This window comes from Gambusia affinis, linkage group LG06, assembly GCF_019740435.1.
Source record: "Gambusia affinis linkage group LG06, SWU_Gaff_1.0, whole genome shotgun sequence".
Lineage (NCBI taxonomy): Eukaryota > Metazoa > Chordata > Actinopteri > Cyprinodontiformes > Poeciliidae > Gambusia > Gambusia affinis.
In genome coordinates this window covers 6,860,659-6,873,235 of record NC_057873.1, presented here as the reverse complement: position 1 = coordinate 6,873,235, position 12,577 = coordinate 6,860,659, and the positions used below count along the sequence as shown (strand labels likewise).

General features: G+C 38.0%; 1 protein-coding gene across 8 annotated transcripts in view; it reads left to right on the top strand.

Annotated features, from left to right (window-relative positions):
• tenm4 (teneurin transmembrane protein 4) overlaps positions 1-12,577 on the top strand; it is a 225,673-nt gene that overhangs the window by 59,721 nt on the left and 153,375 nt on the right. For all 8 annotated transcript variants that reach the window (XM_044118604.1, XM_044118610.1, XM_044118609.1 and 5 more), the window contains exons 2-3: positions 6,247-6,533; positions 7,160-7,432. In XM_044118604.1, coding sequence (XP_043974539.1) covers positions 6,311-6,533; positions 7,160-7,432 — 496 coding nt within the window. In that variant the 5' untranslated portion in view covers positions 6,247-6,310. The remainder of the gene's footprint in view (positions 1-6,246; positions 6,534-7,159; positions 7,433-12,577) is intronic.

Here is a 12,577-nt window from a genome sequence, read left to right as displayed (position 1 = left end):
TTTAAGAGATTCCTATCTCTTTTTACTGCACAATTTATTGTGTTATGGGCATGTTAAAGCATTATTACTGTTTAATTTATTATGTTGTTTATTTATCATATTTGATGTCAACAATCACCAAACGTGTAGCAGGTTTTGGTGAGGCTGAGCTGCCTGATCCACTATGGTTATCTTTTGGCAGGAGGTGTCCTATCAGCTGATTATGACCTTTTTCATGTAACAGGCCCTGCAAAACACCAGGTGGGATATGGAGAACCTCTGGCATGCTTCTATCATTGTCATCTAATTAAAAAGAATTAAAACTTTTATACCTTTTTGCTACTTTGGATTTTATAGACTAAAACTGGAAGTGTATGAAGCTGGAGCTCCAGCAGCCAGACAACAGTCAGACGCTTAAGACATTCTGTTTACTGCGTGCTAGCTATAGTTGTAAAACAAATCGGTCATACTTTTATTGATAGATCTTTTATAGGTTTTATAGGTTTTCTTGGCATGACAGCCAAATTTGTCTTTCTTGCTACCACAGGTAAATTTAGGAATATTCAGTGCAGTTAACAGGAACAAGTCTTAGGAATGGTTTGGTGAACGATTTCAATAATTTTGAAGCCATAGCTTTTTAAGATCTTAATGAATACTTACTAATTTGTTTGCCCAGTCAAAAAATTACAATAGATGTAAAAAATTATCAAAATCTTTCACATTTTTATAATTTTGCTGGTTAATCTCTTTAATATTTAATGGCGTGTCAGCTGTCATTTTTGTTCAGTCATAACGACTAACAAATAACTAGTCAATTTCACACACAAGCGACTACAAATCACTTAGATTGCTCACACATTGTCTATGTGCATCTCTGTGTCTGTCGTCTGTGTCGCCTGAATATGTCAGCGTTTAGTCCTGCTTTCTGCTAAGAAGAATCTCCAACATTTCAGGGAAACAAAGGTTGTACAGAGAGCGGAAACCAGATTTATATTCAGCACCAGCTCTGAATAGCAATTTTCAGCACACTGCTAATTGTTTGATGGATAGTGCGGGGCCATTAGCATTTATATCGGACCACAAAACGCCTCCCGCCTATTTAGATCCCATATTTAACTTCTGACACTATAGCGATGGTCACAACTGCCCGGCTAAAGTCTCAGGAAGTGTTTTTAACAAAGGGTGCCACTGTTTAACCTGCAGGTGGTTGGTGTGAGGGATGTTCTTTTGTGTAATGAAGAAGAAATGTCTTCATTTTGCACCAGAGGCTTTTGAAGCGTTGATTATTCAAGTTAAGTATGAGGTTATGCTAATTTTTAGCACACTTTTGAAGTTGTTATGATTGGGAAGCTAACATGTCTACATTATTTGTACTAAAATCCCACTTATTTTGGGTACACACTGCTAGTTCCAATATAGTCTGTATCCCTAATCTTTTTGTTACTGACATTTTCTTTTAACATAGAAGTAATAAAAATAAAAATCACTAAATTTATTAAAATAAATTTGCAGATACTTCTCAATAAATGAAAAATCTTTTGTCGTTGATTATTTTTTGGCTGTAATTCAATTTAACCATAAAACATAGATATATATTGGTAAACAGAGTGATATATTATTTTGCGCTAGTTATAAATTTAAACTGATGAAAACCCAAAGTTTGGATTCTTCATGGTGGAAACAGTCATGGGAAAGTCTGCTGTCTTTACAGTAAGGCACTCTCTCCTAGATTTTATTGTCTGAAAGTTTGTATTTGTATTTGTATTTGTATTTGTGAGAAATGCCATGTGTCAACTGTTGGCATCCAACAATAGAGACACACTGATTATATTTTCTTTCTTGCCAAAAAGTGTCCTGTGAGTAAAAACCCGAGAAATGATGGCTTGAGGTAAAAGAAAGCAGAACCCTTTAAATATTGTCCACATTTAGCTGTCCAGTGTGGCTGTTAAAAACTGCAGGTTTTTATTACAATTGCACTACAAGGGCAGAGTAGTTTATGGGCAGTTTCCTTTCTTTTGAAGCTGTCAGTACTTTAGTTTCTTTGCTGCTGCAGCTGAAGTTCTGTCTTCTGTCCAAGGTTTTAAACTAGATGTATTTTTTAAAACAGCAGGTGAGGTCCAACCTAGCATAAAAAAAACAACCATGGGTGCGAGGTAGACGTTCTAACCTGCTAAAATTTTAACCTTTTCTTAACTATAGATTTTAAACTCTAATCGCCCTGCTCTAGACGTTTAGCTTGGAGAAGACTTAAAAACAAATTTCCCCAAGGATCGAAGGCTCTCGGTTTTTATAATGTTTAAATGTGCAGTCCCTTCCATATGCATTCAGCAGCACCACTGTAACCCATTGATTTCACTCTGGTTCTTTCTGCAACACTTTTTATTTTTTGGACCACATCCCTCCTCTGCAGAGCTCACAGCTGCTACACATTTCCTTTTTACATCCTCAGACAAACCATAATCTACACTGGTGCAGATAATGAAATTGAAAAAGGTGGAGTCTGCAATTGCTTTAAGGAGAAAAACAGACCATCCATCATTTCTTTTGTCTTTCAAGAGAGACCTCAGTTGATTTTGGATCATTGTAGAGATACCAGGCTGTGGAGCAGCTTAAGTTCTGCAGCTCAAGCTTTAGAAGAACTTCTACTTTGAAATAAAAGCACGATTCTTATCTTCATTTTTTAGAGATTTCAATCAGTGGCGCTTTTTTTTTTCTTCCACTTGTGTTCACTAACAACTTTGTGAATGCTCTCTTTTCTAATCTTTTTTCATTACTTCAAGGCACTTCTCACAGTCTGCCAACTCTTATCTGGAAACGATAACATTTCTTTTGAATTTGTCCGTGTGTAATTTATTACCTGTCTCGTTATAAGAAATCTTCTTATAACACAGCGGCATTGTGAGAAGTTGCAAGCAGCTCCTCAAGATGCACGAGTCCTGAACTGGAGAGTATTTGCATCTCATATCATCAGTCATTGTGAGCAGTTTGCTGAAACACTTGCTGGGTTTCCCATGGTCTCAAAAGTACATCTCATTACATAGGAGCTGATTAATAATGAGGTGGAAGGTCTCTGCAGAATTTTAGCCAAAGCACTTAGCGTGGCCGATGCACGAGTCCTGAACTGGAGAGTATTTGCATCTCATATCATCAGTCATTGTGAGCAGTTTGCTGAAACACTTGCTGGGTTTCCCATGGTCTCAAAAGTACATCTCATTACATAGGAGCTGATTAATAATGAGGTGGAAGGTCTCTGCAGAATTTTAGCCAAAGCACTTAGCGTGGCCCTTTGGAAACGAAAACAATGCACTTTTATAAAACATTTTCAAAAACTTTGGGAAGCTGCTTGTTTTCCACCCTCTTGCATTTGCATCAAAGATCTCAAATTAAATTTTTTTAAAAAGTAGCAGCTCCAACATTTGAAATCTTAGGAGCAGCTGAAGTGCTCTTGTGGCAGCGCAACCCCCAAACCCACACCCTGACCTTCCCACCAGCCCCTCGCTCTTCATGTGGCCTCGAATCATTAATCACCAGGATCTTTTCAGCTGTCAATACATACAAGAAGAGACCCCCAAAGACAACAATGATGTCTCAAATGAAACCCTTTTCTTTTGTTTTTCAGAACGGGGGCAAATACAGTTCACTGAGGATTACTGTTTACTGCTCTGTCCGGCACAAACCTCATACTGTATTCATAAAGAGCTTATCTAGTGGAGAAATCCTTGTCTGAACAGCACAGCATATTGTGAGTAAAAAGTCTCCGATCCCACTGGATTAGTTTTGATCTCTTGTTGAAAACGGTTCTGTGTCCTTCTAGAATGAGTTGTAATTCATTTTCACTTAAAGGGGATGAGTATTGTCGAAGCAGAAGCCATGAAGCTGCGTTTGGATAAAATGATGAACAGACCTATTAGACGGCAGTAATAATGCCTCACATTATTACTGCAGTTCATACAGCTGAACTCTCTTTTCTAGAATAAGATTTTATTTTTTGGAGGGAGGGGTGCACCGATTGCCGTTTTCTGGCCAATCGCTAGTCTTTAAAAAGACAGACCTGCCCATTAAATTTTTGGCTGACACTGATTTATTAATTTTTTTAAAGGCTTAATATTGTGGCAAAGTTGCTAAGTGTCCAACAGTGGGGTGAATATTGTTAAGTGAGAGCAGATGTGACCTGGTGGGCGGGCTTGTCAGGCAGCTCTCTAACGGCAGAGCAGAAGGGGGCCGTGGCTGATTTTCAGAGCTTTGCAAAGATAGACAAGAAAGGTGGAAGAGATCAGTTTCTCCCTGGCAGCCATTCAGAGGTGCCTAAACACTTGTTCTCGCCAAGCGTCTCCAGCCAAACTTCTGCCTTACACAACCTTCTCCCCTCAGCTCCCGCAGACTAGCAGTAGCAATTAGCAAACACCTGGTGGAACTGCGCATTTGGTGAGCTTATAATGCAAGCTATATCTCAGTCCAGCTCTCCTAACAGTTGTAAATGGCATGGAGGAGCATTGTTGTGATGTCACACTGAAGGCAAAGTATCAGAGAGAGTAGGAGATTTTTAAAGAGACAGAAAATAAATTTCAAGGAAGTCAAATTTCTTTTAAGTTATATTTGATGTACAATATTTTTTAACAACTGAAGGTAACATAGTGACTTGATTGTTCTATTAAACGGCACAATGTTTCTGGAAAATACATAATGCCACCACTCTAAGGATTTATCAGAACCCGATTTATCAGTGTCTTCAAAAACAAATACGAATTTTTTATTTTTTTAAATCCAAATTTGAACTGCATTTTATAGATTTTTAACCCTTTATTGCTACAATAAAGGGTTGTGGTTGATATGTGATAAAAGCTTTGCAGTTGACTATTCTTAAGCTTTAAATAAACAGCCTCCAAACGTTTAATACAGTTTACTCACATATTGACATTGTTAATCCAACTCAATGTCCTAAAACACTTGGTCACTTTAAATGAGACGCATGCACGGCCCTCATCACTAAACTACTGTAAAATTACACATCGATTCATCCTATGTTTCACTGACACTGCATTTTTTTTTTCTCCCTTTTTTTCAATATTCACTTCAGTATTTTGTCCTTGAAGGCAAGTGGGGAAAAAAAATAGTGCATGGCTGAATACTAAAATTTCCTCTCTCTCCTATTGATCTTATCCTGGGTGTGCTGTTTGGCAGTTGAGGCTTTACGATGCAGATTTTAATCACCTCTGCCGGCTCACAGTGGCCCCTGGATGTGTCTGGCACCGCAGCTCTCAGGCTTGGGATGATTTGTGGCGTGTAAACAACACAATTCAAGGCAGGACACCTGCCACTTTTTCCACATGCCGGACACCCAGCATTTTCTGTGTGACATAGGAACTGCAATATTTGTGGGAGACTCATGTCATGAAGTTTATAGGTACATGATTTGTTGTGTCATATTTTATTAGTTGAAAGGCGGGTGCAGTGGACTGAGCCATGCAAAAACCTCCAGCTGGGAGCATACATATTTGTTAAACGGTTTGTGTTTCTAAAGTGACTCATCCAAGTGGTACTCTAACCTTTGGTTGTGTTGAAGTAAAAGGGTTTTCCTTTTATTTTCTGTAAACTTGATTTTGGCTGTTTGCTTCTGAGACATGAACAGGTGATATTTTTTAACGATACAAATCCCTTTTTGCCCCTTTTGCAGCTGCAGGTCTTTTGGGTTTTTCTCAAGCTAAGTCAGATTAGTTGAGGCTTGTCTGTTAACATCAGTTTTGAAGTGAAACCACAGACAGTTGGATTTAGGTCTGGACTTTAACTTTTAATCATTGCTTTGTAGTCCTGGCTGTTCATTTGACATGTAGGAAGGGGAAATTTTCTTGCAACCACTACTTAAAGGTTTGATTTTCTTGTAGGATTAACCTGCGTACATAAAGTATAATTTGCATCACATTTACCTACTATGTGAATGTAGCCATAGTGTTTTGCACTTGAGACCAAAAAGTAGCACTTTGGGTTTTATTGTACCAAACAACCTCCTTCTGCATATTTGTTTCCCCTTCACTCCTATTGCCAAACTTCAATGAGGCGTTTATGAATTTCTCCCAACAATGAAATCCAGAATTGTAAAATGTAGAACTAGGAGTTGTTCTCATTTCCTGGTCTACCAGTAGGTGGACAACCATACATAAACGTTTCTGTTTTTTCAATATGTAAGGGTGTGAATACACTACCTACTTGATTCTTGCATACAGCGAATATACATTTATTTATAAAATTTGTTGTATTTTTCTTCTACAGAATTGCTCAAACTGAACCGGAGTTACAACCCACATTTTCATCTGAAAGTAGAGAGGAGGCAGCCATGGAGGTGAAGGAACGCAGACCTTATCGCTCCCTCACGACCCGGCAGGACACCGAGCGCCGTTACACCAGCTCCTCTGCAGACAGCGAAGATGGTAAACCCAACTCTAAATCCTACAGCTCCAGCGAAACACTCAAAGCCTTCGACCACGACTCGAGGATGGCGTACGGCAGCCGTGGGAAGGAAATAGTTCACCATGAAGTGGATGAATTCAGCCGGCAAGGTTAGAGCAAAATTTCAAATCCACTAGTCATTAACAAGTCATTCAATTATTTTTTACTCAATTTTATTAATAATGAACAGAGGAAAAACAAGCCAATAATTGCAAAAATGTCAATTTTTCAAAAACTCAAAGGAAAGTGCAAAGTCACACAATAAAAAATTAATAAACATTTTTAGCTTATCTAGTTATTTATTTTTGTCATAGCTCCAAACTAAATATTTAGTTCGGACCTAAATATTTAAACAAATTTTAAGCTAAATATTTAATTTGGAGCTACATGTTTGGCTTGTGAAATAAATATTTAATTATAAAGTAAATATTTTTTTAATTTGACATAAAAAAAATAAACTAGGGAATATATGAAAATTTTATTTTTTTCTTTCTGACTGGCAAAACCAAACCAGTTTTTTAATGTGTACAACATATCCATAAGGGGCAGCACTTAATATAATTAAAAGATCTAATAAGACGTTTAAATTCTAAATATATACGGTATACTTAACTCCTTCAACGCTGAATAAAACTGCTCTATATTAGCTTTCTTGCCTTTCAGTGGAGATAACTGCTGATTTTGCTTTGTAGTTCAACTGTTCATTTCCAGAGCGCTGCTTATCATCTCACTGTAGGGACGGACTTTTCCCTGCGAGACCTTGGCTTTGGAGATGGCCTTCCATCGCATGTAGCTACGTACAGGAGCGACATGGGGCTGCCTCACCGTGACTACTCAGTCAGCGTGGGCTCTGACGCAGACACAGAGACGGACGGCATCATGTCCCCAGAACACGTGGTCAGGCTGTGGGGCCGCAGCAACACCAAGTCGGGCCGCAGCTCGTGCCTCTCCAGCAGGGCCAACTCCAACCTAACACTCACCGACACTGAACACGAGAACACAGAAAATGGTAGGAACTTGACTTTTATTTCCTCCTCAACTTCCTCAGAACACATGCCATTCTTAGACTACAGAGTTATCAGATTGGTTTAACTGAATATGAGCTTCAACTGCTCACTTTTTACCTTTCTAATATTTTTCTATCTTTAAATTGCTAAGAAAGCTTAGCTGCCTTTAAAATACAGAGAAATACCCACCTAAACAGACAATCAGGCAGCTAAGTTGTTTTCTGGCCTCTTGCACGTTTTATCTGGTAGATAAACAGCATTTCAGTAAAAATGACAACATTTTGAAACTTTAAGCAGAGAGAAAAAGAAGAAAGAAAAAAACCCACATTTTTGATCAAACATGAATCTATGTATGAGTCATACGTTGGAGTGTATTGTTATATAACTATCCCAGCAGAGCTATTATGTTCAGAAATAATGCTGCAAAAACCACCTGACAGAAAAGAATTTATCCAACTTCGATAAATCGATGATCAGTCTTGTATATAAGACAGAAGGTGAGTGCAGGGCTATATCTTATCAGTCCTGGATGATTGTGATGTTTTTCTGCACATTATTATGTTTCAGTCAATATTGCATTGTTGACTTTGGCAGAAAAACGGCCTGGCAGGTTGTGGTTTGTGACTTTAAGGAGAATTTGGGAAGTATTTTTGTGCCTTGGTATGAGAGGTAAGAATGATTTTCAGTGGTGGGCACCGGTTAGCTGCGCTAACCTTACAGCACTATTCATAAACATTAGTTCTGCTAATGCTGAAGCAATATACTAACGTGGTGGTTTGTGGAAGCTAAATCATTAAATTCACCTATATTGATATACACCAAGCGTCAGTGAGGCGCTATACAACAAAGTCAAATGTATTATTGCACATCTGTACGCTCTGTTGTACTTCAGGAGCTTCAGAAAGTAATTCTTTAAAACAAACCTTTGAATTTGTTGAGGATTGCTAACTCTGTTGATGCCTGATTGACCACGGCAGGGGGGCGGTCAGAAAGCGAGCAGAACATCAGTAGATTTTAAACTGTTCTAAAATGATAAGTTCTGGGTACAGAAAAAAAAACAAACAAAAAAAAACAACATTTGCTGCGCCGAATCATGAGTAGAGTACATGAGGAGAGGACGCAAAACTGCTACATTAACTGTCTTCAGCCACTTCAAAATGAAAACACAAATAGCAACATATAGCTACTTGTAGAATGCTTAACAGCATGACAAAAACTATAAAACAGATGTTGAACTTTATTCAACTGAAAGTGTACAAAACAGCCAAATAAATTAGTGCTTTAGAATTTATCCCAAAAAATTGAAGGGGAAGCATTAAATGTTTTCAATGTTAGTGCTAATGAAAAGTTAGCTCTGCTGTTAATATGTCCATATTAATGGATTAGTGCAAGTGTGCCCACCACTGGCTTTTAACCAGAGGATCAACAATATTTCTGTATTGTTGTTCAGTTTTTCTATAGTTTCAATAAATAATACTGTTATTTTATTGTTACTCATTTATTCATGTAAATAAGAGAATCTTGGTGTATATTCATTAAACTGTGCAGGCTGAACACTTTGCTTATAACATTATGTTGTCATCCTTAGTGTAACATTTTCCACATTTGCTTACTTCTGTCTGAGTTCAACTGGATTATCTCATTTTTCTGGTGTACTAGATCTGTTTCATAAGATGCAGCGTTAAGCATTAACCTAAATCATGCATATTATATGGCAGATTTATGAAATTGTTCCCGGGGTACTTCACAGACAGAGGAGCTCATCAAGGCTCTGGCGGCAAAAAATGTAATTGCCCTGCACATCCTTGCTGAGAACTCTGTGAATCATTTGCATTTCAGCGTGCGTCATGTTATGTATTAGCTTCTTATTATAACTGACAAAAATTACTCTTGGAAGTGGAATCCATTTGGTCAGATGACTCCGGAAGAGAGCACGGCATCCCTCAGCTTGATCATCCAAGGTGCCAGGGGACTTGAGCTTGGCTGTATTGTACATAATTAAAGAGACTCTCCTTAGATGGCCGTTGAGGGGGTCTGTAGGCTGAAATGTTTTCAGGGCCCCGTAGCTGCAGCATCATGCGTGTGTAAGACCCAATCAAGATTCTAAGTAGCCTTTTATTCCACTCACCCAAGCAGAAAGAGCACTTGTGTTCAGCATTTAATTCAGTAATGCCAGATAACATACAATTTATATATGGCAAGTTAATTAAAATCCATCGAGCAGGCCTTCCTATGTGTGCTTTAATCTCTTTAAATCAACAAACCATTTAGTGTGCTTTAATGTATTCAAGCCGCTGGGCTGTTCCCCCCTCTTCACATGTGACTTTCTTGACCCTGGTTTAATGCATGCAAATAAGCAATAGCAATTTCAGAACAATTTCCTTGATGCTTTGATTCCAGGCCGTCGGTTCTGTTTTGTGAACAAAATGCCTTCCTTGTTATGATGGTTTTTACAACGATTACTCTTCAGTTGGTGTGTGATAACGATAAAAACTCTTATCCTCATTGGAACACACTGAACGTGTAGTGTAAACATTAGTTAAGCAAATGCATAAAGTTAGACTGTTAGCATTTCCCTGATAAGTTTGAAAATGAATGCATTAATTTCCTAACAACAGGTGAATTGCAAAAAAAAACCCAAAAATAAAACAATGTGATGTTTCCTAAAACATTTGCATATTTCCATTTTATATTTTGATATCTTAGCTGCTTTTCCTAGCAAAGAGTACACCATATTGGAAGACTACCTATAAAACATGGTAAAATGAAAGCACCTCTTGGAGTTAGTCATGTCCAAAAACACTCAAACGCCACAACCTTTTGGTTCTACACTAGCACATTGTTAGCTCCCCAAACTACAATGGCTATGTTGGACACCTAAGTGAAAGTTAATATAATGTGCATTCTCCGTATTGCGAGTTAGAAAGCCTTAAAATTGCATCCATTGAGCTCGTACAGTGATGTACATATTCATCCTCCCCATGCTGCTCCTCTTCCCTAGGGAGTCCCTCAAAGACACTTAAGGCAGCCTGCCACTGCTGACTCACTCTACGTTTCACTGAGGCTCAGCGGCACAAAGAAAAGGCGGTCTGCTGTGTTTAGAGGAGGTTTTGCTTTTCTTGGTTTATTCCCAGTAACAGCTTATCCAGATGTGTGTTCTAATCCTACCTTTCCCCCCCACCACTGTGGCTTGGCTACTATATTTCTGTAACTATGAGATCCAGAACAGACGATAACCACAAGGCCCGTTCAGAGAGTGTTATTCATGTGTTCCATAACCTGTGGAGAGAAAATAATGCCACTAAAGCCTACGCAGTTCTTTCTAAGAGAAAAACATTGGTGGGACTGGCTCTGGTGTTTTTCTATGGCAAAAATGTAATTAGTTCCAGTGGGTGGTTAGTTGTGTATTTATTTTGCTTTCTTTTACTCTATCCTCCAGGGAGTTTCATTCTTTATTGATTGAGGAGATGTATTTATAAATGTACGCAAAGCCAAGTTCTGATCTTATTCTGGAGTGCAATTGAGTGGCGCCCCCTTTTCTTTCAGCTTACTGTCTGAAGTGCAAATGTTGCATGTAACAGTTTTTGTTTTTTTTGTATGCTTTGTTAGATGCAGACAGAGAAGGTGTTTATTTCTTGTTCACAATCGCTTCTCCTGATTGGGATTTGGAACGAAGTGCTACAGAAAAAAACAAAACATTGTTATCTTTTCTCACATTATTCAATTTAATTTTCCCAAAGCAATTGTGGTTGTGTATTTGTTTAATCTAAATGGTCAAAAAGATGTTGGATTTAAAAGCACCTGTTTGGATCTTAAAGGAGCTACCTTATATATGATAAAAAATAATCGAAAGTTTGACTGACTTGGTTACACGCTGTGATAGGAAAGCTGCTAGGGACACAAAATTAGCAGCCCCGATGGCAGACACGAGTCTAACAACTGTCACAACAGATTGCGTAAGAGATTGCTTTTTTTACTGCCTGAGCTTTGCATGCTCCAAGACTGTTAAGCCTGGTTCTGCAGAGGCATTTTGACAAACTCTCTAGCTGTTGGTGTGTGTTCCTTATTCCAAACCCAGTTACATACCAGGCTTTGGCATACTTTTCTCTAAGAAAGACATTAGATTTCTTTTTTATATTCAGAGAAACAGGATAATATTGATTGAAATATACACTGATAAAAAATATATACTTTTAAAATCTAATTATATTAAGTTGAGCTTATTTACACGGTCCTAATTGAAAAAAAAAAATGCAACCTGAAGGCACTTTGGAAGAACCCAACATATATCCAAAAATATATGAACAAATCAAACAGTGCTGAAGCAACAAGTCATGCAGTTTGGCATTATCTATCAGTGTGACAGGAGGTTTTGGTACAGTGTGACCCGTTCTTGGCTCTGCACAATTTTCAAAATTGTACAGTGTGTGCCGGGCTTATTGAAGCCCAATCAATTGCATCTGGTCATTGGCTTTGCAGCAATCCCTCCTCCAGAGTGAGTGTTTAGCAACAGTGGACATCTGATTTGAATTAAGCTGATCACTGCGCAGGAATCAGCCATCCGCAGAAAGCATGTGGTGATTGTGGAAAGTAATGAGTCCCTTTTAATAGAAAGAAGCCAATTCAATAAATCTCTAGGATTTAGAATATCATTTCAGATTTTTCTGTCTATAAAAGACCTTTTTTTATTTGAAAAATGGCATTTCAAGTTGCAAGCAAAGATGGATTGAAAACTTATGATTGCCATATTTTCCGGACTAGAGAGCGGACCTCACTATAGGTCACAGCCACAAAGTTTTTTAAAAAAACCTGGAAACATACACATGTAAGATAAAAATAACAGTAAAAGGCTGTGCTATATATTTAACATTATGTTATTTTAGCAGCAGCAAGAACCTTTCTTACTTTTTAATTTCAAACAAACTAATTTAGATCTTGGTAGATGTTTGTTTTATATTATCTGGTATTTTAACTCAAGCTTATACCGTTAGAATCACACACGTGCATTCCTAGTCAACAGTAAATTTTCAGTTCAGTGTGTTGCTCAGATTGAACCAAACATTCTTCTCAGTGTTAAAGTTGATGCAAGCTTACACCACATTAGATAGTTTTTTTTTGTGCACAACACAGGGCAGCGACGAACATCA